Source organism: Mycteria americana, chromosome 4 (assembly GCF_035582795.1).
Source record: "Mycteria americana isolate JAX WOST 10 ecotype Jacksonville Zoo and Gardens chromosome 4, USCA_MyAme_1.0, whole genome shotgun sequence".
NCBI lineage: Eukaryota > Metazoa > Chordata > Aves > Ciconiiformes > Ciconiidae > Mycteria > Mycteria americana.
The window spans coordinates 72,835,797-72,863,720 of NC_134368.1; the positions used below are offsets into that span (position 1 = coordinate 72,835,797).

Sequence of the window (27,924 nt, forward strand, 5' to 3'; positions counted from 1 at the left end):
GCCCCGGGCGGCGGCGGCGGGCTGATGGCGGGCCGCGGGGGCTGCCGGCGCGGGCGGGAGCAGCTGGAGCTGGAGCGGCTGGGCGAGGCGGTGCGGGCCGGCTCTTGCCCGCCGTCGCCGCCGCTCTCCGCCTGCTCACGGCAGGCCTGGAGCCGGGACAACCCGGGCTTCGAGCCCGAGGAGGAGGAGGGGGCGGCGGCGGCAGGGCCGGTGCTGGAGATGGACGTGGAGTGGGGCAGCCCCGCGGCCGGCGCTTCGTCGTCGTTGGGCAGCGGCGCGGCGGGTCAGGGCGGCGGCGGGCGGCGGCAGCGGCGGCTCCCGGCGGGGCGCGGCGGGGCGGAGGTGCCGAGCCGGCACCAGGTGCCGCCGGACGGTGCCGCACCCCGCCGAGCGGCCTGGGCCAAGCGCCTGGCGCGGCGACTGCGAGGTGAGAGCCTCTGCCCCCCTCCCTCCACCCCCTGCCCTGGCCCTTCCTGCTGGAGCTGGGCTCCGAGTCTCTTTCGGCTCCTACAGCTCGGCTGCCTTTTCCTGCAGGCTGTCGTCGGGAGCAACGTTCATGAGTTGTTTGTAGTCCCTTTTGCCTTTTCTTGCACCCACCCCTTTGCTACCTGTCCTCTTTTTCCTCTACCCGTCTTCTTTTCCTGTCTCCCTTCTGTCCATCCGTGCTTGCCCCTGTCTGTGTCCCTATCTCTTCGTGCACGTCCATATTCTGATCTCTGTCCTGGTTATGCCCCCCAGCACACACAAAATGCGCGCACACCTCTCTCCTTCCTTTCCTCTGGAGCATAGAGCTCTCTGCCCTCCAGGTCTTAGTCCTGGCTGCTTTCAATGTAAGAGACTCTCCTGAATAGTTTTTGGATACATGTGGCTTTTCTGACCAACACCAGGTCTTTGGAGAGCTGGACCAGAATACTTGTCTTTCTCTCTTTTTCAGCATCCTCTGTCCTATAAAAGAGGTGGTTAGGATGGCATTCGTGCTTACAGTGGGGTTGTTGAGAGGGTGTTTTATTCATTTTTGCTTTTCTGCAGTATTGTGCAGTGCCTTGGAGCTGCCCTCGATTGTTGAGAGCTGCCTGTTGACACACAGCTGGTGATCAGGGACATAGTTTGAAGCATAAGCAGGAGCACATCAAGTGAGCGTTTGGAGTGTTGTTCTAAGCTTACTGCATTAACTCTGTGCTGAGCTGGCCCTGTACAGGGTTGTTTTGGCACAGCAGAGAAAATGGTGGATGGGGAGTTCTTTGGATTCAAGGTTGTGGGAACACATGTGAGAAACCCCCCTTCCTTTTCAGAGAAGCTTAAAACGTCAGCATCAAATCATGAAGATTTTAAACGTAGGATTTGTGGAAGTGTCAGACAAAATTTTTATCGTTATAAAGCTGCAGGAAAAGTAAAGCATATTTAGAAAATATTAGAAATATTTCTATATTTAGACAATATTACAAAATATTCTTTTAGAAGAAGAAACCTAGTGGTGGACTTGGCAGTGTTAGGTGTGCAGTTGGACTCGATCTTAAGGGTCTTCTCCAACCTAAATGATTCTATCATTCTAGAATGTGAACTTTCTGAAGTGATAGATAGTACTGTTACTGGCTGGCACAGCATCAGCAGAGGTGTCAAAACAAACTCTATTTTAAGCAGGGACTTGTAAATTAGGCTATTCTATGTCCTGTATGTCTTCACTTTGATTTTCATGTGCATTCAGAAATCATTTGCTATAATGATTTCTCTGACTTCAGGTGTCTTGCACCAAAATAAACCCCTCTTGATCATTGCAGTGTTTTACTTGGATGCAAGTCTCTGCAAGACTTGCACAGGTTACGGAACAGACCATGTTTTCTTTTCAGCAGATTTCATTGGGAGAGTGTTCAATGAACTAAGTCACTTCATAAGAAGAGACCAGAATGGCCAGGAAAAAATATCAATGATAATTATGTGTTACGCATGAACTGGGACTGCTCTGTTTGGAGTCTTCAATGGTGTGTTTAGTTTAGTCTGTCCCTGAAATGTGTAAATGTCTAGGAAGGGAGCTGCTTCATGTGGAGAAAGTGAAGTCCTTTTATAAAAAAGTAATATCTAAGTAGATGTTCAGATGCTCCCTTTGTACTAGTTGTTGCCGAGAAGGAACCTCCTGTATGTGCTTTTAACTGTGGTGAAAAATAGTAGTGTTTGAACGTGAGGTGAGTGTGAGAGTGACTTTGTGATGACCCGGCATGAGTTGCTGCTGTTGCATATCTGTCATGGTTTCTGCAGTAATAGTCAAAACAGATTATTCGCACTAGGACTTATTTTGGTGCTTGTTTCTGAGCCATTGTGAACCTGAAGGCGGAGCTTAATAATATGGGATTTGGGTAATGTCAGAGTATTCGCAGATGGAAAGAAAGTCTGTCAGACAAGACTTCCCCACCCCCCCCACCGTGAGATACCATTCTAACGAAGGCTTGGTAAAATGCTTTGTTGAATCATCTATAGTTCATCTGCATCTACAGCTTACGGTTGGTTTTAGGTGGAAGAAAGCTTATTTTTAGTATGCTTTTTTCTAGCAGGTTTTTTTTTTTTTTTTTTAACCCTATATATGTATTTTCACCTTGTTCAGCTGAACAAGCAGCAGAACCAAGAGGAATTGGCTTTTGGTGAAGCTGCATGCTGTGCTGGGCAGAATGAGTGTAGCTGAGCCTTCAGTGGCATCGGCATCAGGCAGATGTTGCCAGAGAAGATGTTCTGGCCCTGCTCTGATAGACTGAGCCCTTGCCTGTCCTGCTGCCTGAAAGCAGTGTATCTTGGGCTAGAATAACCAGTCTGGGAGGTGATGCGTGTCTGTAGCTTAAACTTTTAATTTCTGCTTTCAGGCTGAAAGATGGGGACCACCTTTGACGTGGTAACAATATGCATCCTTTCGACTGGTGTGGTTCTCTTTACACTACTGGGTGTGAGCCTATTAATTAAGTGTGCGCTGTGTGGAGAATGATGCAAAGTTACACGTTCCTGCAGTGCAAGAATACAAAAAGAAATATTTTCAATAATGGCCATGGACCAAGCTGCCTCTTGCTGTTTGAGACAGTCACTGAACACTGGTAGTATTCTATTTTTAGCTGTAAAATGAAAATACTTGGTTTCATGTTCTAGGAATGTTCAGCGTGGATTTATCCCTGTGGTTACTATCCACAGTTTCTGTTGATTTCTGACCTGCGTACTTTTTGTGTTTATAGGCAAGTGTAGCTAAAGTTACTGTAGTAGACAGATCCTTTTCTGGCTCGCTCATGAGAAGGTTGCCATTAAATCATAGGCACAGTAAATGGCTAGGTGTGACTTTTTGTGCTGTGGAGGTGCTGCAGGGTGCTGTACTTGCCTGCTGCATAGGTAACTAACCTTCTCTGAAGAATGTGATCACTGCAGGGTACACAGCAAAAGGGCTGATTTCAAGCCTGAAATTAAAATAGGGCACTTGAAGGATATCTGAGGTTTTAATACTGGAAAGAGTACTCAGTAGTTCTTTTGACGTTTCATGGATAACTGTGAGGATCTTTGAAGACTGGAAAATGGCATACTTAGTTTTATTTCAAGACGACTACAGGAAAGTTAGCATAGATTTATTTAATTAAATTCCATTTCACTAGACAGAATTCAACAAGAGGGATTAATCCTTTGGATATCAAAAGTGATAGTGTTACTATGGCTAAACAAGTTGCCACTCATCAACTGAGGGATATTGAATGACATCTTACACTTTTCTTGCTGTCAGTTGTGAAATAAAAATGCAGAGAGGATTTAAGGTAACGGGCTTTTGGTAATTGCAACTATCAGGGAGACTGTAACAGGAGTTACTAAGTGAATAGAAAGTCAATTACTTCAGACTATCTGTATTTTAGCTTCTTCTCTTTGTGGATTCTTTTCAGGTTCTAACAGGAGTCTCTGTGAAGTAGCTTTAGTCCTTCTAGTTTTGCAGATCTCTTCGGCAAACATTCCAGATGCTGAGGGGAGAGGAGGGGGTGACTATTCAAATCTGTTAAGGAGGAAGTCATCAAAAGTTTTGATGGGTAAGAGCAAAGTCCATTTCCAGAGCCAGGCTGGAAAGGTAATGTGCCCCTCAGAGCTGTGCTTGGTCACCCAGTGCTACTGTGTCCTCATGTGCGTCAATGCTAAGGAGTGTATGTGGGGTATTTCTTGAAAGATTTTCTTAGTTATTGTTAAATGGAAGTATCAAATATCGTTTCCAGTCACTCATTAATTGCTACGAAGAATGCATCATGACATTTTTACTGAGTTGAACTAGCGCAGGCTCCGATTGTGCCTTACTAAGGAATGTAAACTAAGGATTGTGAGACTGTGTTTTGTTGCTGTTTTGGGACAAAGCATCTTTGTCTGAGGGTCACTTTCCTCTCCTTCCCCCAGCCCCATTCTTTCCCTAGCATCTGAGTTTCTGCATAGACAGATTAGTTAGTGATATATATCTTGGCTTGAGCTCTTTCAGAACTTTTACATAAATCTGAATTACTTTATATGCATTCTGTACCTTATAAACTTGGCTTTATGATTATGTAGGTGTATGTGTATATATAAGTACACATACATTATCTATATTATGTGTGTGTGTATACATGTATATTTTATATATGTGTAAACAGAAAGATTTTAATTTCCTGCATTACCGAACAAGCTAGACTTTTTATTGTAGGATGAAACTTCATCTATTTTTTATTTGCATTTGATCATTATTTTCTGACAACTATTCTGAGTTTGTATGCTCTTTGGGTAAGCTGTTTGGGCTACAGAACATGAGATAATTGTTAGTTGCAGATTTGTTTGATACAGAGTACGTAGATTCTGTCAAAAAGTTGATGAATAGCAAAGTTATATAAGGAACGGACTGCAAATGATAAATCAAGGTTAGAAACAAAACATTTTTGGTGCTTGCACTAGGTGTCAACTTAAATCCAGCACTACTTACCGCAACTATTCTTGATGTGTTTAAACCAATATTCTAATAAGGCAAAAAGGGGAATGATGTACATATCTTCTAAAAAAGTGGCACTAATGAAAGCTTCAGGCTAGCTGATGGGCAAATCCAGGGTTCATTTATGATCTCTGGTGCTGTTTGTTTTTTGGTATGGTTTGTTTTTTTTTTTTCCTTCACATGTAACTTTCTGTTCCTTGCTGACTCCCGACAGTATTCTAATATGACAGAATTTGAGCTTGCAAGCTTTCTGCTCACCACATTTCTTATTGGTGAGTAATGTGCTGACAGCCGGGACTCGGCTCTCTTGCCAGCTTAGCTCACTGACTGTTCCAGCCTTTTCTTCCTCTCTTCTGTAATGTTTTCCTGCCTTTATTATGAGGGTTGCTAGTGCAACGTAGTGCTGTGTTAGAGGCTGAATTTGTTGAGTTCTTTATTATTAGTGACTCTGTAAATGTTCTTGTTTTTGTCTTTCTGTCTTCAAGAATGACCTAATGGTGAGGATTTGGCATTCTGTGTAGTAAAGCTGCAGTCTTTATCTGTAAATTTTCAGACTTACCATTAAAGAACAGCTTTGAAAAAGCTCTCTTGTTTTGGGGGCTGACACTAGTGAAGTTTCTAAGTTACTAATTAAGGAGTGTGAACAGAGGTTAATGCTAAGACTATTAGTGTTTGCTGTGCCTATGCAAGAGAAGTTTCCTGGTTGACTTTGTGGTTAGGTCACAACTTAAAAATGTGGTAGCTGAAAGGCTTCTAAAAACATCTAACACATTTTTTTTCTGAATAAACCTTGTATTTGCAGGTAGAGGGAAGAGCTTCCTTATTCCCATCTCTTTGTTAGCAAATGAAGTTCTTGCAGCAGGCAGATTAGCCCTTTGTCTGTCTTAGTCTTACAGCAGTGGTTGCAAAGCAACTGAACTCGCGCTTCATTGTCACGTGTTTTGGCTGTCCCTTGTTGCTGTTCCATTTGACTTCAAATTACTGTGGTATGTTTGATGGATCCAAGATTTTTTCCTAGGGAGTTTGAGGTTACCTCATTTCCGTCTACTGGGAACGTAAAGGATGTTTTAAAAGGTTGGCCGTTTAAAATACCTGAAAAGGGTGGAAGTTTGATGCACTTCTGTAAGAGTGAATTTTTATTTTTATACGCTTTCTCTCCCGCTATAAACTAAGGTCAAATCGCCTTGCTTTATTTAGGCTTAAATGAAGAGAAGTTCCTTGAAGGTAGCAGTTCTGGTCTGAGCATCAGCAGCTGTTCCCAGCATTTTTTCTGTTTTGTATTAGGCACAGGGAATAAATATGATGGTTACTAACTGCTTTCTGTTCTCAGATGGTTGTTTCTTTTAGTGACTCCATTTAAAAGATCCTTTTCCTTTTCTGTTACCCTTTTGGAAGGGATCACCAAAGTTCAATAAGTTCTCTTACACCGTCTTGAGAATGTCAGGTATAATATGAAGCTAGTAACAGGTGGAAATAGTTCAGCTAATGCAGTTGCCCAGTTTGACAGCTAGACAGCAGTTGCTCATTTAGGCCGCTACTAATGTTTCAATGATAACTGTTGTGCAGGGAAAGAAGTCATGTAGAAATACTCACCAAGATCCCTGCTGTGTCTCTGTTGGACATGCCTTGCCTATTTGTGAGAGGAAGGTTACGATTTGTTTTCTTTAAAAATATGTTTAACTGACGTATCCTCCTTTCAGGTAGAAAGTTAGTTAAGACTACTTATAAAGATTCGATAGTGAACATGCATTTTCGTTCATCTAACAATGCTTTTCATATTTAAAAAAACAAAACAAAACAAAACACTGCACTGCATTTCTTGAAGGATGGCTATCTGTGTGTGTCTTTGTATACTTGTATCTGTTTTCATACCATGTGGTTTTAAGTGACAGAGCTTCTGGCAAATTTTCAGCAGGTTCTGTTAGAGTTCTGCTGAGCTGTTACTAAATTGTTATGGTATCTCATGAATAGCTAATACTGCCTCGGGCCGTTCAGCATATGGAAGGGCAACCCAAAGAAGTTGTTCTTGCTTGAATTTAGATTGGTTTAAAATCCAGAGAAGAACCTGCAGCAGACATGACATAGGTTAAGCTTTCAAAACCACTTAACTTAATATGTCACTTGTGTATCTGGTATCAGACATCTGTGTATATCGTTATATATGTTTTCCTTTTAAGGTCTGTGGGGGACAAGACTCATGGAAGAAAGCAACACCAGCAGAGAGCGATATCTGAAAAGTGTTTTACGGGAGTTGGTTACATACATGATTTTCCTTGTGGTCTTGTGTGTCCGTAAGTACCGTTCAGCATTGAGGCATCCAGTTCTGTACTATCTGCTTGCTACATAGGATTCCAGAATGAAGGTTGTTTCAGTGATGTGGGGGAAGAATTAATGGGCAGGTGTGTAGGTAAATATTTGGAATTAAATCTTTCTCTTGTTTCTGCACTTGGATTGTTGGTTAAGATTGAAACTACTGCAACTTTCTGTGCCTGAACAAGTTTTGAACCTTTAAGCAGGATGATGGTATACTTATTCTTTGTCTTTATTGAGCATTTTTTAAATGTAGTACCACGTTGCAGTGTAACGCTTCTGCTATGTATTTTGAAATCACTGAACAGAACTGTTAAATGTGAAGAGTAGGAGTTAGTCATCTAGGACAAAAAATTAAATCACCAAGTTTCAGATTTATCACCAAGCTTATGTACAGATCATTCTAAGAATAGTTCTTGATAGTAGCTGGAAAGGCAGAGATAATGCTAGCTACTTAGAAATATCTGATGATCTGTGTTTGCATGATGCTGGATGTTTTAAATGCATCTGCAACCTATATATATTCAAGCTGGATCACAGCTGGAGATTTCCATGATTTAAGTGTGTGATTTGTTTTGTTGTCTATGATATCATATGAAGTATCGTAATACTATAGAACACAGAACAGAGTAACATTCAACCTACTCTTTAAATTTTTTTTTTTTTTTTTTGGCTTTTAAGTAGGTGACTGCTTTGAGGTAGGTGCTCTAGAATCAACACTGAAGATAATATTAGCAGATTCTACTAAATACAGACTTAGTACACAAGTGAGGAGCTTGATGGATCTCCAGCCTCATACACAACAATATTCCTGGACCCAAACAGAGTTTAAGAAAGCAGCCTGAACTGAGTTTACTGTCATTTTCTCAGGGTGAAGATCCTTAGTGATGCTGGAGCACAAATAGTACAGGATATTTATCACAGGCCTCACACAGCACCATGAACAGTTGTGGCCAGTATAACGTAACAGTTCTGAGAGTGGTCGTCTTTTCTGGCCTTGGGGACTTGAAGCCCTTATACAATTCTATTTCAAGATTTCTAAGGTTTTTTAAGTAAATAGTCAAAACCAGGCATGTTCATATATTTGCAATATCTTTGGAAAGCTGACATGTCTCAAGCCTCCAATTTTTAGTGTGGGCAGTTCTGTTCTAAATGCCTGAAATGTCAGTGACACTTAAGTTGTCGTTTATGATCAGTTGTAATAGGACAAAGTGATGTTTTTATTTTTTCTTATTTTTATTTTATTTTTATTATTCTACCAGTGCAAAACTACATTGATAGACTGGCTCTGAGAGCAAGTCTGCCTTGCTTGTCTGGAGTAGAATTACTAAAATACCCCAAACTTTATACTGTTGACACAACTGTTTTGGTGTTGTACTGCAAGCATGATTATATACTGAATATAATGGTTTTTTGCTTCCTGAGCCCTTTAAGAATGCTTAGTGCAGGTTTATGGATAAAGTAGTGTAAGACTGCTTGTGGCTGGTATGCAGTACCACCAGGAGAGGTGTAGCAGTGAGGGACCTGAATTAAAATAAAGTGAAATTGGTTTAAGTGGGAAAAGCTTGACTGCATGCTGTTCACAATTTGTTTTGCTATAGAAAAAGATTTTTGGTAACAGAATAAAGGAAAAGTATAGCCTGTTAAATATCTATAGATATTGCTAACTCATTAGTATTTTTTTAAGTACTATCCTTTTTAATTTTACATGTAAGCAGTAACTATGGGACAGACTGGTCTGTGGCTTGGCATGCTCTAGGAGAGAGCTTTCCAGTGCAGGCTAAATGCTATGGGCATTTCTTGTACTCTTGTATGTTTGAGAGTATGTATTTAGAGAGAATCCAGGTATTGTACAGTCATGTGATATATTCCATGCACCACAGCAGAAGTCTATTAAGAATAGTTCTTGTTCTCCAGTTGCTAAAGAAAATACATTTTCTTCCTTGTGATAAAATATTTTTATGAAATTGTCAAAGCTGATGAAGGTTGTTCAGTGTAGACTTAATCTTTCAGGCTTCTCTGAGTTTTAGCCATAAAATGGTTTTAAGTATTTGTAGGCAGTAACAGTATCAGTGCCAGAGACTGTTCTCTCAAGCCATCTTGGCTTTGTACGTCATTTTATAATTTATGCTCTGTGGTCCTCAGCCAAATGCTTGGCCTGGCGCAAGGAAAAGTAGTAACACACAGTAATTTATTTTCTGTAGGGAGATTCTCTTAGAAGCACTGCACATCTAGAGTGGAGTTCCGTTGTCTAACCATAGGCAGCTAATATTCGCAGTGTCCTGCCGTATCCTGGTTGACCATAATTTTCTGCTCAAGCAGGGCATAGTTCTCCTGAGGTCTTGTGCCATCTGTGCCAGCTGTCTATGGATGCCTTGGATAGCACAAGTCACCTAAAAAAGCACTAGCTTCCTCTCTTCAGGCTGCTGAATTGTGCCTTTGTTTTTCTGAAGTTAGCTTTTGTAGAAGTGTTAATAATAGAATGAGGTGTGGGAAGGAGAACTGAGTATTTTAAACATTGATCAGTCTATTCTTCACCGCTTTTCATATTTTAATCATGGTTGACAGACAAATGCTGCTTGGTGTGGATTTTGTTTTGTTCTGAAGCTTAAACTTTTCAGTGCAAAATCTATACAAATACAACCTGATGTATTCAAAACAAACCAAGCAAAGTACTCTTTTTTTTTTTTTCTTTCTTTTTTTTTCCTTCTTTTTTTCTCTTCTCTTTCCCCCACCCCTTTACCTCTCACTCCTTACCTAATCTTTTGCAGTGACTTATGGGACAGTGAGTTCCAGTATGTACTATTACACAAGGGTTATGTCGCAGCTCTTCCTGGAAACACCTGTATCAAAAATGGAGAAAACTGATTTCAAAACTTTGTCTACAATGGACGACTTCTGGAAGGTAATCTAAAAACAATTTTTTATCTCTCTGTTGCTGTGACTTGCTTGTCCTGTCATGGCCTGTAAATTTAACCTGCAGGATCTTTTTTCTAATGCAGTGGGGGTTGTGCATGAAGATCTCTGTGCACAATGTCGAACCTATGGAACAAAGTAGGCCTTTAATATGTGAAAGTTTAGAACCTAGGTAATGCTAGTGGGGCAGGGTAGGGCAAGGTTGCAGAATGTCTTTGGAGGACAGGTAACAGTAAGGCCTGAAAAATTATCAACTGCAATTCTAACACATCCATGGAATGAAGATCCATAAAAACAGTGCTGGCAACATGCAAACTAAAATTCTGTCTTCCTCCCCAGTTCACAGAAGGCCCTTTGCTGGATGGTCTTTACTGGGAAATGTGGTACAACAACAAAACCATGGCAGAAAACAAAAGCTTCATTTATTATGAGAACTTGCTCCTAGGGGTGCCTCGCATTCGGCAGCTGAAAGTGAGAAATGGTTCATGCTCAATACCTGAAGATTTAAAGGATGAAATCAAAGACTGCTATGATGTCTATTCTGTAGCTAATGAAGATACTGCTCCTTTTGGACTTCGAAATGGAACAGCGTATGTAGTATTCCTGTAGACACACATTTCTTTTTTTTTTTTTTCTGACCTGGGTTATGCTGATTAACACAATAAGTCACTTGGCAGAGGCAACTCTGCATTTGCTGTATGTTCTGTCTGTAAATCCAGAGCAGCTGCCAGTTCTGCTCGTGGAGAAACCTTACTGAACTTGGGAAGGACTGTGCTTTTGATCCACTGGAGTTTAGGTGCTGTCATTATGTTGTTGGTAGCTGTTACGTGTGGGAGACACACTGTGGTCTGAGTGCAGCACTGCAACTCATGAGCACCTGTTCTGTAACTCCATATTGTATTACTGCAGTGGGTTTCACTGAGTTGTCTTCCCTGGCTAAAAATGGGACTAGCACTGCCTCTCTTGGAGGACGATGTGTGAGTTGAAGTGTAAAAGGTTTTGGAGGTGGAACGTAACTATGTAAATGCCAATTTTCTTTCTTTCCCTGAGGATAGAAATTCTGTGCAAGAGGATTGATCTGTTCTCTTTTCACAATTAGTATACTTGTGACCCATCTTTCTATCTTAATTTTGTTGTGTTAGTCAAAGGAACTTTGTAAGCTCTTTCTCCAGGGTACAAGCATCAAAACTTTCTACAAGTACGTTTTCAATGAAAGCAGCCTTTAAGTAACTGATGTGGTTTTTTGGTTAGCTTTTGTTGGTGTCTGTTTTGTTAATTGTAAGTTGAAAGTGGAAAGACTAATGTGCTCTGTTTCACTTACTTCTGAACTAGTTGGACATACACCAATGAGAAGGATTTGAATGGGAGCAGCCACTGGGGCTTGATTGCCACATACAGTGGGGCTGGTTATTACCAAGACCTCTCAAGGACCAGAGAAGTGACAGCTGTGCAGATTGCTAGCCTTAAGAAGAACCTGTGGCTGGACAGAGGGACCAGAGCAGCTTTCATTGATTTCTCCGTATACAATGCAAACATCAACCTATTCTGTGTTGTCAGGTATGAATAGAACCATGACAGTGTTCAAATTGCACAGTGTAGGTTGTAGACTTGGGGTTTTCTTGTGATTGCTTTGTTTTGAGGACATGGGTAAGCATACGTTTTGTATAAAGGAGACAGACAACTGAAGTGGCATGCCTCCCTGTCAAAGAAGGGGAACTCCACATGCTGGCTGCACTCACCATCTGGAGGCAGTTCTGACTTCCCTGATGCCCCAGCGGCTTGGGTGCAGCTTGCAGGTGACTTCTCTAGTGAGTTGGCTTATTAAAGTAAATACATGGATATACAACATCAGTCTTTACTTTAGACAGCATGAAACAGATGCAGATGAAGACAGGTCTTTCCGTCTATGTTTTCTCACTGTTCCTGAAATCCTTTGGGCTTTAGTCAAAATTGAGTGCAGTCAGGTTTACACCTTCTGTTGTGTGTAGTGTCTTCTCTGAACCATATGTGGGCTTTTGCCTTTTCCATTATTTAAATAATTATGTAAATAAAACCATGTATCTTTTAGTAGTGCTTTTCATCAACACTGTGTAAATGAAATTTTTTTTTCCTTGCCTTTTTTCAAATGCAGGTTGTTAGTGGAGTTTCCAGCAACTGGAGGCCTTATTACGTCTTGGCAGTTTCAGCCAGTGAGGCTGATTCACTACATCTCCACTTTTGATTTTTTCCTGGCAGCCTGTGAAATGGCGTTTTGTCTTTTTGTTCTTTATTATATGGTGGAAGAGATCTTAGAAATTCACATTCATAGACTGCACTACTTCAGAAGTCTCTGGAATTGCCTTGATATCCTTATCATTGTAGTAAGTAATCTTTATAATAAGGCTAAAATTGCTTTCTGAAATGCACTTTGTGGGAGACGTTAATGACTCAGTATTCCTATAGTGGGTTTAAGGGATAGGGCGATCATTAGGAAGGATACTTACAGACTATCGGGCTATTCAGTCTGAATAAGACAATTTTAGTCTATGTTGTAATGTTGGTGTGTTTTTGCAAACTTGCTTGTTCTGTCTTCGGTGGTTTCAACCTTCGCATACTGGTGAAAAGTTTAGAGTATTTGTCCGGCATGCTTTTTCACAGTTTTTGTCTATAAAGGCACAGCCATTATGGGAGGTAACAAACTCGCCCTCATTTCTCTTCTGCGTATCTGATACAGGCTATTGCAGTGGCTTTCAAGTGAGAAAATTATTTGCTTTAAAGTCATAATTTGCATTTGGAGGAATGGGACTGAGATTTAAATATATTTGCAAAGAACCACGAAGACATTTAATGTGGTATTAAAATACTCACCAGCTAATACCAAGTTTGAAGAAGTGTCTCAAAATTGTAGAGTGCTAGCAGCTGTCAGGGCTGCTTTCTTGGTTAAGTAGGCAGTGTTGCACATGAGGAATCTTGGTGTAGCAGAAAATCTGAGCTTTGAATTTAAAGCTACATAATATTCTCTCTGGACTTAAGCTGTGTTTACCAAAAGTATACAAAGCCAGCAGTGCTGAAACAATTTCAGTCCCATGCTTGTTTTGTATCTTCAGGCTTGGACGAATCAAAAGTTTAAGTCTTGAAGTTAGTATCTGTAATCTAGAGGAATCAGACTTGCATCACAGTGCTTTGTAAATGAAGGACCATTTAGGAGGATGTTCACATGAACTGTGTGCTGTTTGTTATACTTAACAGCGGGGGCAGTGGGGGGATAAGATGCTTTGCTGTTACAGTCAGTGAAGTGTATTCAAGTGTGAGTGTAAAATTCAGTTCACTCAGGGTCAAATTCTATGTTTATACCTTGTCTGAGGGACATTGTTTAAATTTAGGATTATGTACTTTATGACTCTGTATACATGGTGAAGTGTTCGCTTACACTAATAAAAAGCACACTTGCAGAGGTCAAAGCAAGAACCTTACCTGTATGGTAAAACTACAGCTTCTCTGCTGTTGCTTGTTCTGGGCAATACTGATCAGTCTGTACTCTGGAGAAACTCTAGTACTTTTGGCTACTGCTGCCTTTCTGCTCTTTACTCTTTTTCACCTTTTGTCTTTTTGAGTTGTCATCTTTCTTTCCTTATATTTCCTTCTCTGTGACAGATTCATTTTTCTGAGCCTGCTAGGCTTCACCGTCATCTTGTTCTTCAACTGTGGCAAGGAGAAGATTTCTAAATCTTCTTACCCCCAGGCTATTTGTCTGTAGTCTAGGACTATAATGGTTTTGTTGTGAAATGCATTTCCTGATATGTCCAGAAACTCTAGTTTGGATCCTATCTCAAACAGCAGCCACTGGGCTGTTAAATTATTCCTGAGGGAAAGGTGGTGAAACCTGGCCCCCTCCAGCCCCCGCAACTGCCTGGCCCTAAGCACTAATGTGATCAGTGACCAGTGGGGTTGACCCTGAAGGACTGCGAGAAGCTTGTATCAGTGATTTTTTTTTTTTCTTTTTTTTTTTCTTTTCCCTAGGCTCTGTGCAATCCCTAGCTGTTACTTTCCTGTTTGAAACTTTAGCTTTGTAGTCAGGACAGCTTGAAAACAATATATTTGCTTTTGCTTAAAGCTCGCATTATGGTAGAGCTATAAATAACGTGATGTTCCTCATGTCTTAACTTTATCTGATGTATGTGGCTAAAACATTGTTTTAAAACCCTAATCACCTTTCTATGTTTGTATGTTTCTTTTGTACTCAGCTTTCTGTTGTAGCTATAGGAATTAGCATTTATAGGACATCAACTGTTGATATGCTCCTGAAGAAGCTGCTGGAAGATCAGAACTCGTTCCCCAATTTTGAACCTTTGGCATATTGGCAAATGCAATTCAACAACATTGCTGCAGTCACTGTGTTTTTTGTCTGGATTAAGGTAACTCCAAGACGCACATCCTTATTCTAACATTAGAATGTAAGCAGTATTCCGAGTTTTGCGTGATACACTATTTGAGGTTTAGTCGTGTTTCTCCTAAAATTGGTCATGTGAGAAAGTCAGAGCACAGGGGTAACTTCTTGCAGATTAAAAGCAAGGTTGTAATTTGCCACAGGTCTAGTCAGTCCTTGTTTAAGTCTAGAAGATGTAGTCAGGCATAGTGCTTTGTCACAGCAGACACGTAAAGAAATGCTTTTATTATTCCTGAATTGATAAGTCAGTAATTCTTAATGGGTATTGCTTTTTCCTAGACTCGTTTAACTGTGCCCGTTTGATCTAGTCAAAACTTCTGAGTCGTTAGAAGGGTTGGTAAAGCTAGTCCAATTCATTTGAAAACTAGATATATTACTTTAGTTAAACTTAATTTCTGTGTTTTACTGCCTCCTTTGTAGTAATACTTTTTTTTCATGTCCGTACTCATTTTCCTGTCCTCTGTATGTATAAAGTTGCAGAGGAACATTTAGTTAATAAACTGTCTAACTGGGGAAAATGTAAGACCAATGATAAGTAAATTTCCACTCTAATACTCCAAACTGATACTTAGGTTTATCAAGCAAGTTAGCTAATCTCTTACTCTTTTATAAGACAAAGTTGCATCATGGTTTAAGAAATGAAGTGGCTTATTATAAGAAATAAGGTAAACTGCAAAGTAACAGAATAATGCGGGTTGGAGGGGACCTTGGGAAGTCTCTAGTCCAACCACCTGCTCAGAGCAAAGTTAGCTGTGAGATCTTATTTTTCTTGCATTTTACTACTTCATAGCTAACATCTTCATTGAGGATAAAGATAGATAAATAAATAGGCTTTTGGGAGCATTTCGGTAACACTGTTCTGAAGCCAGGATGCCAAATAGAGGAGTGAAAAAACAAACAAAACCCCACACCCAAACAAGAAGTTGGCATTCTCACAGAATTTTCTTCACATTTCAGGCCTCAGTGTTTTTAGGAAGTGATGTATTTCTAAATGTAAATTAACTGACTTTGTCTCCAGTCAAATTCAGTAAGACATTCATGTGTAAAAGCCTGGAGAGCAATTGTTAAGAAATCGTCATCTTCCTTGTCTTTACAGTTGTTCTGTTTTGTTTTTGTTTTGTTTTCTTTTAACAGCTTTTCAAATTTGTTAACTTCAACAGAACAATGAGTCAGTTATCCACTACCATGTCTCGCTGCGTCAAAGATGTCATTGGCTTTGCTATTATGTTTTTTATAATTTTCTTAGCATATGCTCAGTTGGCCTATCTTGTCTTTGGCACTCAAATTGATGACTTCAGCACTTTCCAGGACTGCATGTAAGTACGAGAAGAAAAAATGCAAAGAATTTCTCAGTACATTGTTAAATGGATTTGGTTGCCTCATCAGAGACCAAACAAATCCTGTGACAGCCACCTAAACAGATAAGCTGCAGAGGATCACTGTTGATGTATCTCAGTAGCAAATGCATTTTTTGATGATGTTTTTAGTTCAAAAACTGTCTTTGCTGTGAGATTAAAAATATACTCTAGTTAGATCAGTGAGCTAAAAATGGCAGGTTTTGGTTGGTGGAAGTTACATGGTTTTTATAACAGTCACATTCCTAGACAAAGCAATAACTCTGTCTTCAGCAGTTGAATGATTATATGCTTGCTTACATTTGTACTGCTTACTGAAATGTTGCATGCATAACGCTGTGTTCCTGATAGTATGTGTAGTTGATTGACTCACAGAGTCCATCTTAGACAGCCAACTAGTAAATTTGTAAGTATCTGCTGGAATCCAGGATAGAGATAGGGCTTAATATAGGGTTGTTAATCAGTTTTTCCTTTATCGATTTGGTACATCATAACCTGATTCTCACTGAGGTAATTACCAGGTTGTTCAGTTATCGATTTCCTCCTGCCCCCTTACATTGGGGCAATGTTGCAAAAAGTTTCTTGTAGAGAAGTAGAGGAACTTGTAGTATGCTGATGGTACTGCACAGTGCCAAGCCTCTTGCAGCCTTGGCACTGTACAGACAGCTTTAGAGGGAGAGGGTTGGGGTTGTATGTATGCAAGAGGTGGAAGGGATAGGAGGGGGATGGGAGTGGGTCTTAAAGCTTCACAATGGTAATCATTGGTTTGCTCTGCTTCCTGTTGCCCCCATTATCAGTTGTGACCGAAAGCCAGAAATAACCACCCTAGTTTTGTTCTGTGTGTGTGTGGCATCTGACTGCGAGTTTGGGTTTGCCTAGAGATGGGCTTGAGGAATTGACTATTGCAGTGCCTGATAAAGTATTACAGTAGTGCAGACGTCTGCTGCCCATCAGTCAGACTGTTAAGGTAAAATAGATTGAGAATTCTTGCACAGCTCCAAAAGTGGTTTTTTTCAACTCCTGGATATGTTTTGTTTTTTAAGATTTACTCAGTTCCGCATCATTTTGGGAGACTTCAACTTCACAGAGGTTGAAGAAGCTAATCGAATTTTGGGACCAATTTATTTCACTACATTTGTGTTCTTTATGTTCTTCATTCTTTTGGTATGTACGCCTTTGTTTATGCGGGGTGGGTAGGTGGCCATTTTTGCATCTTTTGTTCTTTGATTCCTACTGCTACTTGGGGTTTTTTTTGATAATGGTGAGTGTGCAGTCCATGTAGGGGCCTGACTGTTACATGGCTGGTCACTACACTCTTTCATTTTTTCTTCAGTTAAAGTAGATTTGCATTGTATGTTTGTTTGTCATGCCCATATAGTGCTCCACATTGTGGGTTTTTTTAAATTTTATTATTATTATTATTATAAAGAATTTTTTGTTTCTAAAATCTGAGTAGTGCCTGGTTGGCATACACAGCAAGCCAGTATCTTTTGGTGAAAAGTAGCTGTAGTGTTCCATACAGGCTCTTAGTCTACAAAGTGCTCTAATGCGTGCCTGGCTGTGTTTACAACAGCCTAGTTCATGCATGCAACACACAACTTGTCTGCTAGAAGAGTCTAGTTCATCAGCAGTGCAGCAGCTTTCAGATATGCAGGTTTGCCTGCAAAGGCCTCCTTTCTATCCTCTTTTCCTTCTCCAGGGCAGAGTTGGGCCCTGTCTTTCTCACCTTCCCAGTGCAGATTACCTGTACGGTTTTTGACAAACAGTATTATAAGAAGCTCAACTTATCTGAGAGGCAGTATGTAGACATGATTGTCTGACACATAAATTCAAACAGTGAGTATATTGTGAGTGAGTACTCATCTTTTATATACTCTCTGTTAATACTAGTATTGAATCTATATTACAGTCTTACTAATAATTTATATAACAAAAAGTGGAGGGAGGAGACCTCTCTCTTAGAAACCTAGGAGACCAAGTAAATTCTTTTTTTTTTATGTTAATATAAGCGAAGAGCCCCAGTATCTTCTACCTGGATGTAGTTTTCAGTTAGTTTTGTACTAACATTAATATTTAGTAATACTCTTTCTGATTATATCACCAGATGGAAGCTGTTACATGAGCAAGAAATCCTCAGTTTATTCCCCAAACTGTGTGTCTTCTGGTGATTTGATAAGGTGGCAAGCATTAAAGCAGGATTTTACTAACCTTAAAACAGTACAGCAGTCCTGTACCATTGTAACTTTTGGAGTTATTTAATGACCCTTGTACTTAATGAGGCTTTTTATTATTCTTTGAGATGAGGAGAAATGGCATTCAGATATTATTTGTGGGAGAAGACTTCATCTTGGCTATTCACTAGTAAGGAAGCAGAGAATCTTGTTCAGCAAGATAGACCAGTAGTCAATCAGAAAATAACATATGGGTCACTCTGGCCGAAGAAGCACATGAAGTGGGTTTCATATTTGCTTTGAAGCACCTCACAAAATCCAGAGGAGCAGAGGCTAGTGTCCAGCAAGGGAAAGAAATATTTTTTTCTAAGGGGTAGCAGAAAAACACTGGTGTGTGAAGGCACAGAAGGTTATCCAAAATACTCGCTATAATTTGTGTGCTTATTAATATTTGCACATCCTGTCATTTGGCTGGAGTGAAATGTTGTTGTAAGCTCCTTTAGACCGGTCTGAGACCTGGAAACTAAGTTAGGGAAGATGGGCAGAAAGCACCAACTCTTAATGTTGGGCAGCTGAAAGCAAAATAGACAGTAGTCAAGTTACTTCTTACTTCTCTAGTGTTGGGCAAGAATGCATAAAGATACAGCATTGGAAGATTGTTCTCTTAAAGCATTTTTTTAAGTCCATGAGGAAATAGAGGTTAATGCTGCCTTTCTTCATGAGAGTGGCACATTGAACATGCCAGTAAATTGAGTCATTCTTTCTGGACTTGAATGTCCAGCTTGCAATTCAGTCATGTTGACTTCATGTTCAGCAGGACCCTTTCAGTAATGACCGCATGGCTCAAGTAAATTATATGCTTGGTTATATAAGGGTTAGTGAGACCAATTTTTTTTCTCTTTTGTCTGAACAAGCGACCAAACTCTTTTCAGAGTTGGTGGCATACATGCCAAGTGTCTGATTTTAAGCTTTTTTGTTTTTATCTTTAGTCTGAAATCCAAGCAGAGCTGTAACTAGATAAGAACCCTGTGTGTGTGCTGGTTATTACGGGATGAATAGTTAAGTTGATTCCTCAGGCATTTTTGTTGTCAGCTGTGTTGTCTAGATTAATTCACAGTTGTTATCTATATAAGTTTGGCCTTTTACCTGCAAGGCCAAACTTATACAGATAATGTTAAACAGGCATGGTTTATTGCCACTGCTGTGTGTGGCATGAACACTCTCTGGAAAGTAATTCTCTAGTTATGTTAATAACCAGTAGTCTTGATTAAAAGTTGTTATACTGCAGTGCATCATATTTCAGTATCTCAAGCTCTTGATGTTAGTGCTCTTTAAACAGCCCACCATTTTTCTCCTGGCCCTTTTAAAAAAAATCATGTATAGGTCTACACATGAAGGTCATAGCAGTAGTAGGGCTCACACTTGTTGAAATTTTTAAGTGGACTTTTTTATTTTTCTCATGAACAGAACATGTTTTTGGCCATTATCAATGATACATACTCCGAAGTCAAATCAGATATGGCACAACAGAAGGCAGAAATGGAACTGTCTGACCTTATCAGAAAGGTAAAAGTAACATTTTGTTTGTTTGACATCTCATTCCTCACATCTGAGCTTACTCCATAAAATGTAATATAAACTGTAAAAAGTAAAGCTGGCAGCAGCTGATGAAAATACACCTCTCTTAGTTAAAAAAGTTAGTTAAAATAAATGAATCTGAAGTGAGTGTAAATTAAACGAATGAAAACTTTCCATCACTACGTATTTTAGTCGTCTGAGACTTTGCGTTGAATGATCAGCCTACTGAAAAGACACAGGATTTGTCTGTCTAGGTATGTACAGAAATATTGAACTGATGAAGCTAAACTGCTATTTAGTTTGGTCACAGAATTCAGAATTACCTTGTTTCAGGCAGTAAGATGAGGCGTCTTGGATAATGTGTTGGGAGCTCCCAGTGGCAGCTGCCAGTAAGGTTGTTGAATACAAAGTTAAGAGCTTGACCTGAATCCCAGTTTAGGAAAAATGTACATGTGCACGTGCTCTGGCATGGATGCGGTGCTGTACCGTGGTCAGAAATGTCTAAATGCATACTCGGCATGACCAGTAACTCAGAGTTTAAAATTTGGAAACTGGTTATTAAAACAGAGCAGAGAAAAATGAAAAGCGGTACTTTGTTGGGATGAGGACTTTTTTTAAAAGTCATTCCTACAACTAAAGAATGATAGATAAGCAAAATGACCGCAGAAAGTTGTACCTGTTTTGTCAGCATTATTTAAAAGTGTCGCTTAACTGCCAGTAACTGCCAAAGGTGTCTTACTGGGACAAAATACTCCATTCCTACTGACTTGCAGTGCAAACTGAATGATGAAAGCCTGACCTCTAAGTGCAAAGGTATTTGTATGTTGCCCATTTAAACACTGAAATAAAAAGTGGATAAATTGGAGGAAAAGACAGATTCTTGCAGGGTTTTTGGAACACACTGAATGATAGTGTATGCTAGCTGATTTTTGTAATCAAAAAAGTTATTAGAAATCAAGTGTTAGTATTTCATGACAAGTAAAACATGAAATTTCGCTTTTTCTTTTAGGGCTACAACAAAGCCATGATCAAACTTAAATTTAAGAAAACTACTGTTGATGACATTTCCGAAAGTCTGAGACAAGGTGGGGGAAAACTAAATTTTGATGAACTCCGGCAAGATCTAAAAGGGTAAGGAAGCTGTTACTTCTTATCTTGGATAGTATCTCCAGAGACGTGTGATGTTAAGACTTTGATGCGAGTTTCTCTTGCTTAGAGTATGTTAATGTGAATAAAGACAACACAGCAGAATACTTTTGTTTTGGTTAGTGGGTAACAAAGCATGTGCTTTTCCTATATCTGGTGGGAGGTCTATGTAAACAAACAGATGTGTACAGTTAAACAATCTCTGCATATGGGTCTGCGGACATTGCACAAAGGAAAGTTCAAACTGTGGCATGGAACTGCAGAAGAAGAGAGGAGTGGGAAAAGAATGGACAGTTTGAGGTGGAAGAGAAGCCTTAACTAAGGAGGTCTGCTGAGCTCTGACCGCTGGAGTCTGCACTATGGCTGGTGTTGCTGCAGTAGGGTGGCATCCCACACCAGAGGAAAGGATTTGGCACGCTGGGGCCCAACCTCCTTGAGTTGCTGTGTTGTGGGGGAGAAAGGGTCTGAGGAAGCAGAGATCTAAGGCCTTTGACAAAACAGTAATGTTTCTATTGGAGCAACTGCAGCAGTTTGTGAACTAGCAGGAGTCCCAGGAAAGGGAACAAATCAAGGAGGTATAAAAGAGATAGTTGTGAAGGAGCAGGAGGGTGCAGTCTAGGGGAGATTTGTGCGATTAACTAACGAAAGGTGAGGGTTGAGCTTTTTGTTATCAGTGTTGTGAATTTATAGGCAGCACTGGGATCAGTCGTGTCTTTGGTTTGGGGATGAAATTCTGTTTGGAGTGAAGTGTTTTTCTAATACTTGAAGTTCATTCAGTGTGTGAGCCAGCACAGGCAGGATGCAGGAACAACCACAAAACCACAGATGAAATGCAAAGAGCAAATTTATTTTCTCTTTATTTCTCTCTATATTCTCATATCTCTTTATGGCAAGGTATATATTACCTCGCCAACTGCAGGATCCCTGAAGCAGCACCTGGGCAGAGGCACACAAGCAGGGACGCAGGCACCGCGGACCTTGGTCCTTGCTAGAAGATTGCCAAACCTGCTGTTTTTACCTGTATATCGGGGATTCACTCAGGCAGTTTACCACTGTGCTTTGATCTTTCCCACAGCAGGGCAGGAATCTCAAGCATGTTTGGTAGGGTGCCTCTGAGTCTATCACAGGGCTGTGTTATCTAAACACAGATGTTCTACTTGTCAAGCACACAAGACTAAATAACAATTAGTATGATATGTGTTTTTCTACACCCCAGCTGCAAGTCACTTGAGCGTGTTTACAGTCCTCCTCACCATTCTTCCATTATTTTCCCCCATTCAGCATCTGAAAAATGGAAAGTAAGGGAACTGGTTTTATTGCCTTTTCAGGAAGGGGCACACAGATGCAGAGATTGAAGCAATATTTACCAAATATGACCAGGATGGAGACCAGGAATTGACAGAGCATGAACATCAGCAGATGAGAGATGACCTGGAGAAAGAGAGGGTGAGCTCAGCATTAGGAGTGATATGCCACCAGCGCCATCTGCCAGTCTTCTCCCCGTGCTGGTTTGCTGCCCCAGAAGAATCCACTTGTTTCCCTTCACATTTGCTCTCATCCCTGGCCGTCTGAGCAGAACTGTAAAAAGGCAAGGGGGAGCTGATGGAGGGCAGGAGGTCTTTGACCTTGACACCCCCATCCCCCATGTACAGGTGAAAGTCTTTACATCATCTCTCTCTGTGGCTTGTGTTTTCACAAAGGAGGATCTGGACCTGGATAGGAGCTCTCTGCCACGTCCTCTGAGCAGCCGCAGCTTCCCCCGGAGCTTGGATGACTCCGAGGAGGATGAGGATGAAGACAGTGGACACAGCTCCAGGAGGAGGGGCAGCAGCTCTAGTGGGGTTTCCTATGAAGAGTTCCAAGTGTAAGTTTATCCTTCTGAGGGGGACGAATCTGCATGGTGTTTGGTTTTCGGTTTGGGGTTTTTTTTCCCCTTGTGGGTTTTCTTCTTTCAGTTATATAGTAGTCTCTCCTATAACTCTGAATATTAATCAAATTATTCATAAAAGTAAATGTTATGTTTTTAAGGTGCTTAAGTCACTCCTTTTAGTAGCTTTCAAGTAATATCTGAACTGGAATTACTTTAGAGAGGCTCATGGGAATCAGTTAGAAAACCAAAACCAAATCAAAACAAACAAACAAAAAAAAACCAACAAAACCCCCCGTGTCCTTAAAACCTGAAGTCATTGAAAAGACAGAGAAAATGGTCATGCTACAATAATGCTGGAAGACTTTTCTGGATTTTTTTGGTAGTAAAACCTTGAGGTGGTTTTAGGTTCAGTGAGAACTTCAGCTGTTGTTTTTAATAAGATTAAGTTACTTCTGAGTGTGTATTTTGCCTAAAATGATAGATCTCCATATTAATTAATTATAGCAACACTAGCTGAATGAAGAATTTGAGTAACTAGAACCAACAAATTTTGATGAGGATGTCTAAAAGCAGGGAAAACAGAGTGGAATACGTACTTTTTTCCTATCTGTTTTACCCCTGTGTTACCCTCTTGCTCTTGTGTAGCTTGTCCCTTCCTGGGACTCATTTGTGGAAAGTCAGATGTGTGCTTGAATTAAAATGCTGTCTCATCCTTATCTGCTCTGTGCGTTGACATGCTAGAACCATACTGACTTGGAAATGTCAGAGTCACTGAAGCTCATGCTTGTTGCCCTCAGACTCATGAGGCGGGTCGATCGCATGGAGCATTCTATTGGCAGTATTGTCTCCAAGATCGATGCGGTTATTGTGAAGCTTGAAGCGATGGAGAGAGCCAAACTAAAAAGGAGAGATGTGCTGGGAAGACTGTTAGATGGAGTGACAGAGGTAAGAAACCCACTCTCTCCTGTCTGGTCACAACCTGCATGGCTGGCTTACTGTTAGCACTTATTCCTACTGCTTGGCTTGGGAGGGTTGAGGGAGAGGTGGTAAAGACAAGGTGGGTGCTTTGACAGTGGCCAAGTGATTTCAGTTCTATGTTAGGAAAACATGAAATGTTAGGGACGTGATGCAAGTTTCAGATACAGTAACCCATCTTATAGTGGGCCTGTGTCACGCTGAGGCAACAGAGCACCATTTAAACCCCTGAACTGGACAGCAGTGGTGTTCCAGAGTTGCTGAAGCGGCTCGTTCACCCCTTGGTGTTTGTTGGGATTAATGCAAAGCTTTTTATGGACTAGTCTGTTAGAGTCTGGGGGATCCAGCCCAGCAGGCCCGTGCAGCCTGCTGCTCTTCTCCTCCCATGTTGCTTCTGGGATTGTGTGTGGCAGGTGGAAGCAGGTCACTTCTGTCACCAGGGTTATCTAGCTTCTATTGCCTCCCCTCCCACCTTCTCTTTCTTGAGGGCCCTTTGGAAGTGGCCAGTGGGACAAATGTGTTATTTCTGTGGATGCTAAAACCTGTCAGGCTCCTGATGGGGCAAGAAGAACCAGAACAGGGCTGTTAAGGGGTGGGTGAGATGGACTGTCTTGATGGGTTATGTAGGTCAGACTTTTAGCTGCCCTGTCACAGATATGGTGTTGCTGGCTGTTACTGTTGTTCCAGCCAATAATTCTGCTTGATTCTTGAGATGGGGCTTCTTTGTGGGTGTGCTCTCCTCAGTATATTTTACATTTCTGGAGGTGGATTTAAATATTAGAAACTGTAATGCAAATTGTGCTTTCATAAGTGAAGGTGACAACCTGGGCGTTACATCGCTGGAAAGAAAACAATTTACTGCACTAGCTGTGTTTCTCCACTAGCCTATGGAACTAATTGAGTGGTATAAGAATTTCACATGTTTGTATGGGGTTTTGCTTAGACTGCAGTTTCGAAGCTGTGCTTCCAGCTTGTGTCTTTTAATCTGTTTAGGATGAAAGACTGGGTCGTGACAATGAAATCCACAGGGAACAAATGGAACGACTTGTGCGAGAGGAGTTGGAGCGATGGGAATCGGATGATACAGCATCCCAAATGAGCCATCGGTTGGGAACGCCACTTGGACTGAATGGCCAGCCTCGTTCGAGGAACTCTCGGCCATCTTCCTCCCAGTCGGATGGTATTGATGGGGGAGGAGGAAATGGGGGGAATAACATCCATGTGTAGGACTAACTTTGGAGGTGATTCTAAATGTTTTGGGTCAGTATTAAGCCAGCAAATACACTACCGCTGTTTCCCAGCATGAGGTAATCATCCTGATCAGACCACTAAGGACAATTTTCACTGGTGAGCAAAAGTAAATATTCTCTTCATAAGGCATTTTCAGACCTATGTAAGTCATGTGTCACGTTCAAGTTACCAACAGTGAGACTGTCAGCCTTGGAAATGAAAATGCAGGAGACGCAATGTAAACCAGGTGTGACAAAATCTACCTGGACAGAATTTTGGTTCCATACAAGTATTATGAGGAACACTTTCACGAGGGCAGCAAGCTTCAGACAAAATAATGTGCTGTGGCTAAAACACTCAAATGAAAGGCTGTGAGTTTTCTGCTTTCTATTGGAAAATAGGATTTTTAAATGCTTTTAAAAGCAATTTTTAAAAGAATATGGTATCATTTTATTGTCTCGTTCACTATAACAGCTGACACTTTTCAAAGAGATAAAACAAGACTTTTTTTTTTACTTTGAGTTTCTACCTATTTTTCTGAGTTATTCTTGGTGTACTAATGTTCATTTTTTTACTGTTTTTGAGAAATACTATGTTTCTTTAAACAGAAGAAAGTGCACTTAGTTTGTACAACTGTAAATCACATTATTCTGTAATAGAAACTGTACACATTACATGTTTTTGCATTTCATTAGCATTTCAAAAGTAATATTTGAGAACTGCCTCTTCACACCAACTAACGTAATCATTTTCAGCTTTGTTGCAAAGTGTCCATCTCTTAATGCTATGTTTTCGTGATCTAAGTGTTCCTGGGATAAATATTCCACAGGTTCTTAGGTAAATATGGTTACTTTGCAGAAAATACATTATTTAAAAGCACACAAAATTGAAAAACACTAACTCTTCCTTGGGTGTGACAGAGAAGGGGGTAGATAGGTTGCTGACAGTTGGGAAAATCCAATCTCATGCTCTATCATGGTCTAATCATGTCTCGACGATGGAGTCTGTATTTACGTTTAACACAACTGCTTGTAAAATTATTGGGTATATTTCTACATATGCTTTTCTGCTGAGGTGCAACATGTGACTCCTTTGGAAAGGTGTTTGTAGTATAATCACTGATTTTTAGTATTTCATTTCCTCTGCTTTGGGTGTCATAGAAGCTTTGTTTTTGAAAGGAGATGCAACATTGAAATTACGTTGGTTTTCTATAGAAAGCATTGAGACATAGTGTTTATAGTTTTGCCTAGCAACATGTTTCCATATGTGGAATGCCAGTTTAGGAGGGAGGTTGTCAATTGTGCTTTTTTCCTGAAGATGGCAGTTGTCTTGTATTTAAAGACTTACAGTTGGGCTAAAGGAAAATGGAAAGCTACATAATCAAACGCATCTTAGCTATTAGTTGGGTATATAGAGGAAAAAATGCCTATTTAACAAAGTATAAGTAGCATGTATATGTTATGTTGGTGCTTTTTATTTCAAAGCAGTTGTTGCCAGGGGTTAGCACCTCATTCTTGCGGTAGTACTACTTAGGCAAAGCTTACATCTTGCATATGTTCTTACAACTGTGTTGCCTGGATATACAATGACTCAGAATGTCTTCCCTCTAATCAGAGAACTTGCTAAAACTAAATAGACTTCATGCCTTTCCCTATTTTTAAGTTTACGAGAAACCACACGCACTGAAACTTAATTAATGTAAGATGGAGCAGGACAAAGTTCAATGTGGAGACTGGAATTTCTTAGTAGCTTTGGCTCGAGAACAGAATGATGTGGGAAAACAGGTTGTGAGTCTTGTGAATTATTTTTTCTTTCTGTGGGTTATTTTGTCCTGTACTAGGAAGAAATTCATGCTCTTTCACAAGAGACCCCATCAACTTTCCAAAACAGCACACAGTGCAGTGGTTAGGGCATTTGTGTGAAACAAGAGACACTCAGACTGAGTGTCTTGCCTTGATGGAAAGTTTTTTGGACCTTAGAAACCTTCCTGAAGAAAGCTTTTCTGTGTTGAACTGGCATTTCTGACTTCAAACAAACAAAACAAAAAACCCACCAGCTGTACACATGGCCAGCTGGTGTGCAAGGAAAATAGAAAATACAATATAAAGCAATTTAAATACACATAGCCTTGTCTTTATATTCATATCCAAAATGTGTAGTGTGTTGGTATATGACATGATTTACAGCTTAAACTTTGAGGCATGCTAACTAATTACACTTGCGTAACATGTAATTGATGTTGGCTGTCTAGGGTCAAGGGTTACCTAAATGCTAAGATAGTATTTAAATAATTATGTACTTAAAATCAATTACTTCGGCCAAATGACCCAACTTGAGTTGTCCAGCAATCAGCTGGAACCTTACTAAGAATACCTTGTGTTAAGGTTTGTGTCTGCAGTCTGTAAAGCTTGTGGCATGCTGAGGTTTATGGCAGCAGGGACTGGGGAGTGTGCAGAAGTGATCTAGTGGTCATCTGTTGGTGAGGCAGGGCCTTCCTGGGGGGAAAGAAAGCAAAACTAAACCCATCAGTATGGTTTTAAATAGGTTTCCTGTAAAAATGTCTCTCTCAAAATGTAAATTCAATCACGCAGTTCATCTTTTATTTGTCGTATATGTTTATTATGAAAATGAAAATGTTTGCATTCATAGCTGTATTTTTTGAGGTATATTTCTGTAATGTGTTGTTACTTAATAACAAACTTCATCTTGAAGTGCAGTAAGTTTTCATGGGGTATCCATGTGTTGACAATAGGCCTTGCAGTAAGTGCATGACCACTTGACAAATGTTACAAACATTTTATTAGTTCATTTTTCAGCTTTTAGATTATAATATCATTTGTCGCTTATTACAAAGGTAAGGTTTTTGCATAGTAATGTACAGTGGTCTTATTAAGAAGCTGTTAATTATGCAAGTTTTCTACAATGATCAAGAATGTATTGATCTGTAAAACTGAGCACTTTACTTCCTAATAAACGTTTTATATAATCTATAA

General features: G+C 40.3%; 1 protein-coding gene across 1 annotated transcript; it reads left to right on the forward strand.

Annotated features, from left to right (window-relative positions):
* On the forward strand, positions 1-27,924 carry PKD2 (polycystin 2, transient receptor potential cation channel). Its single transcript, XM_075500891.1, has 15 exons — positions 1-427; positions 7,132-7,245; positions 10,036-10,169; positions 10,520-10,770; positions 11,513-11,737; positions 12,312-12,540; positions 14,404-14,574; positions 15,741-15,922; positions 17,005-17,125; positions 19,600-19,698; positions 20,720-20,841; positions 22,185-22,302; positions 22,557-22,720; positions 23,524-23,671; positions 24,695-27,924. The coding sequence occupies exons 1-15, from the start codon at positions 25-27 to the stop codon at positions 24,926-24,928; spliced, it is 2,715 nt and encodes a 904-aa protein (XP_075357006.1). The 5' UTR covers positions 1-24; the 3' UTR covers positions 24,929-27,924.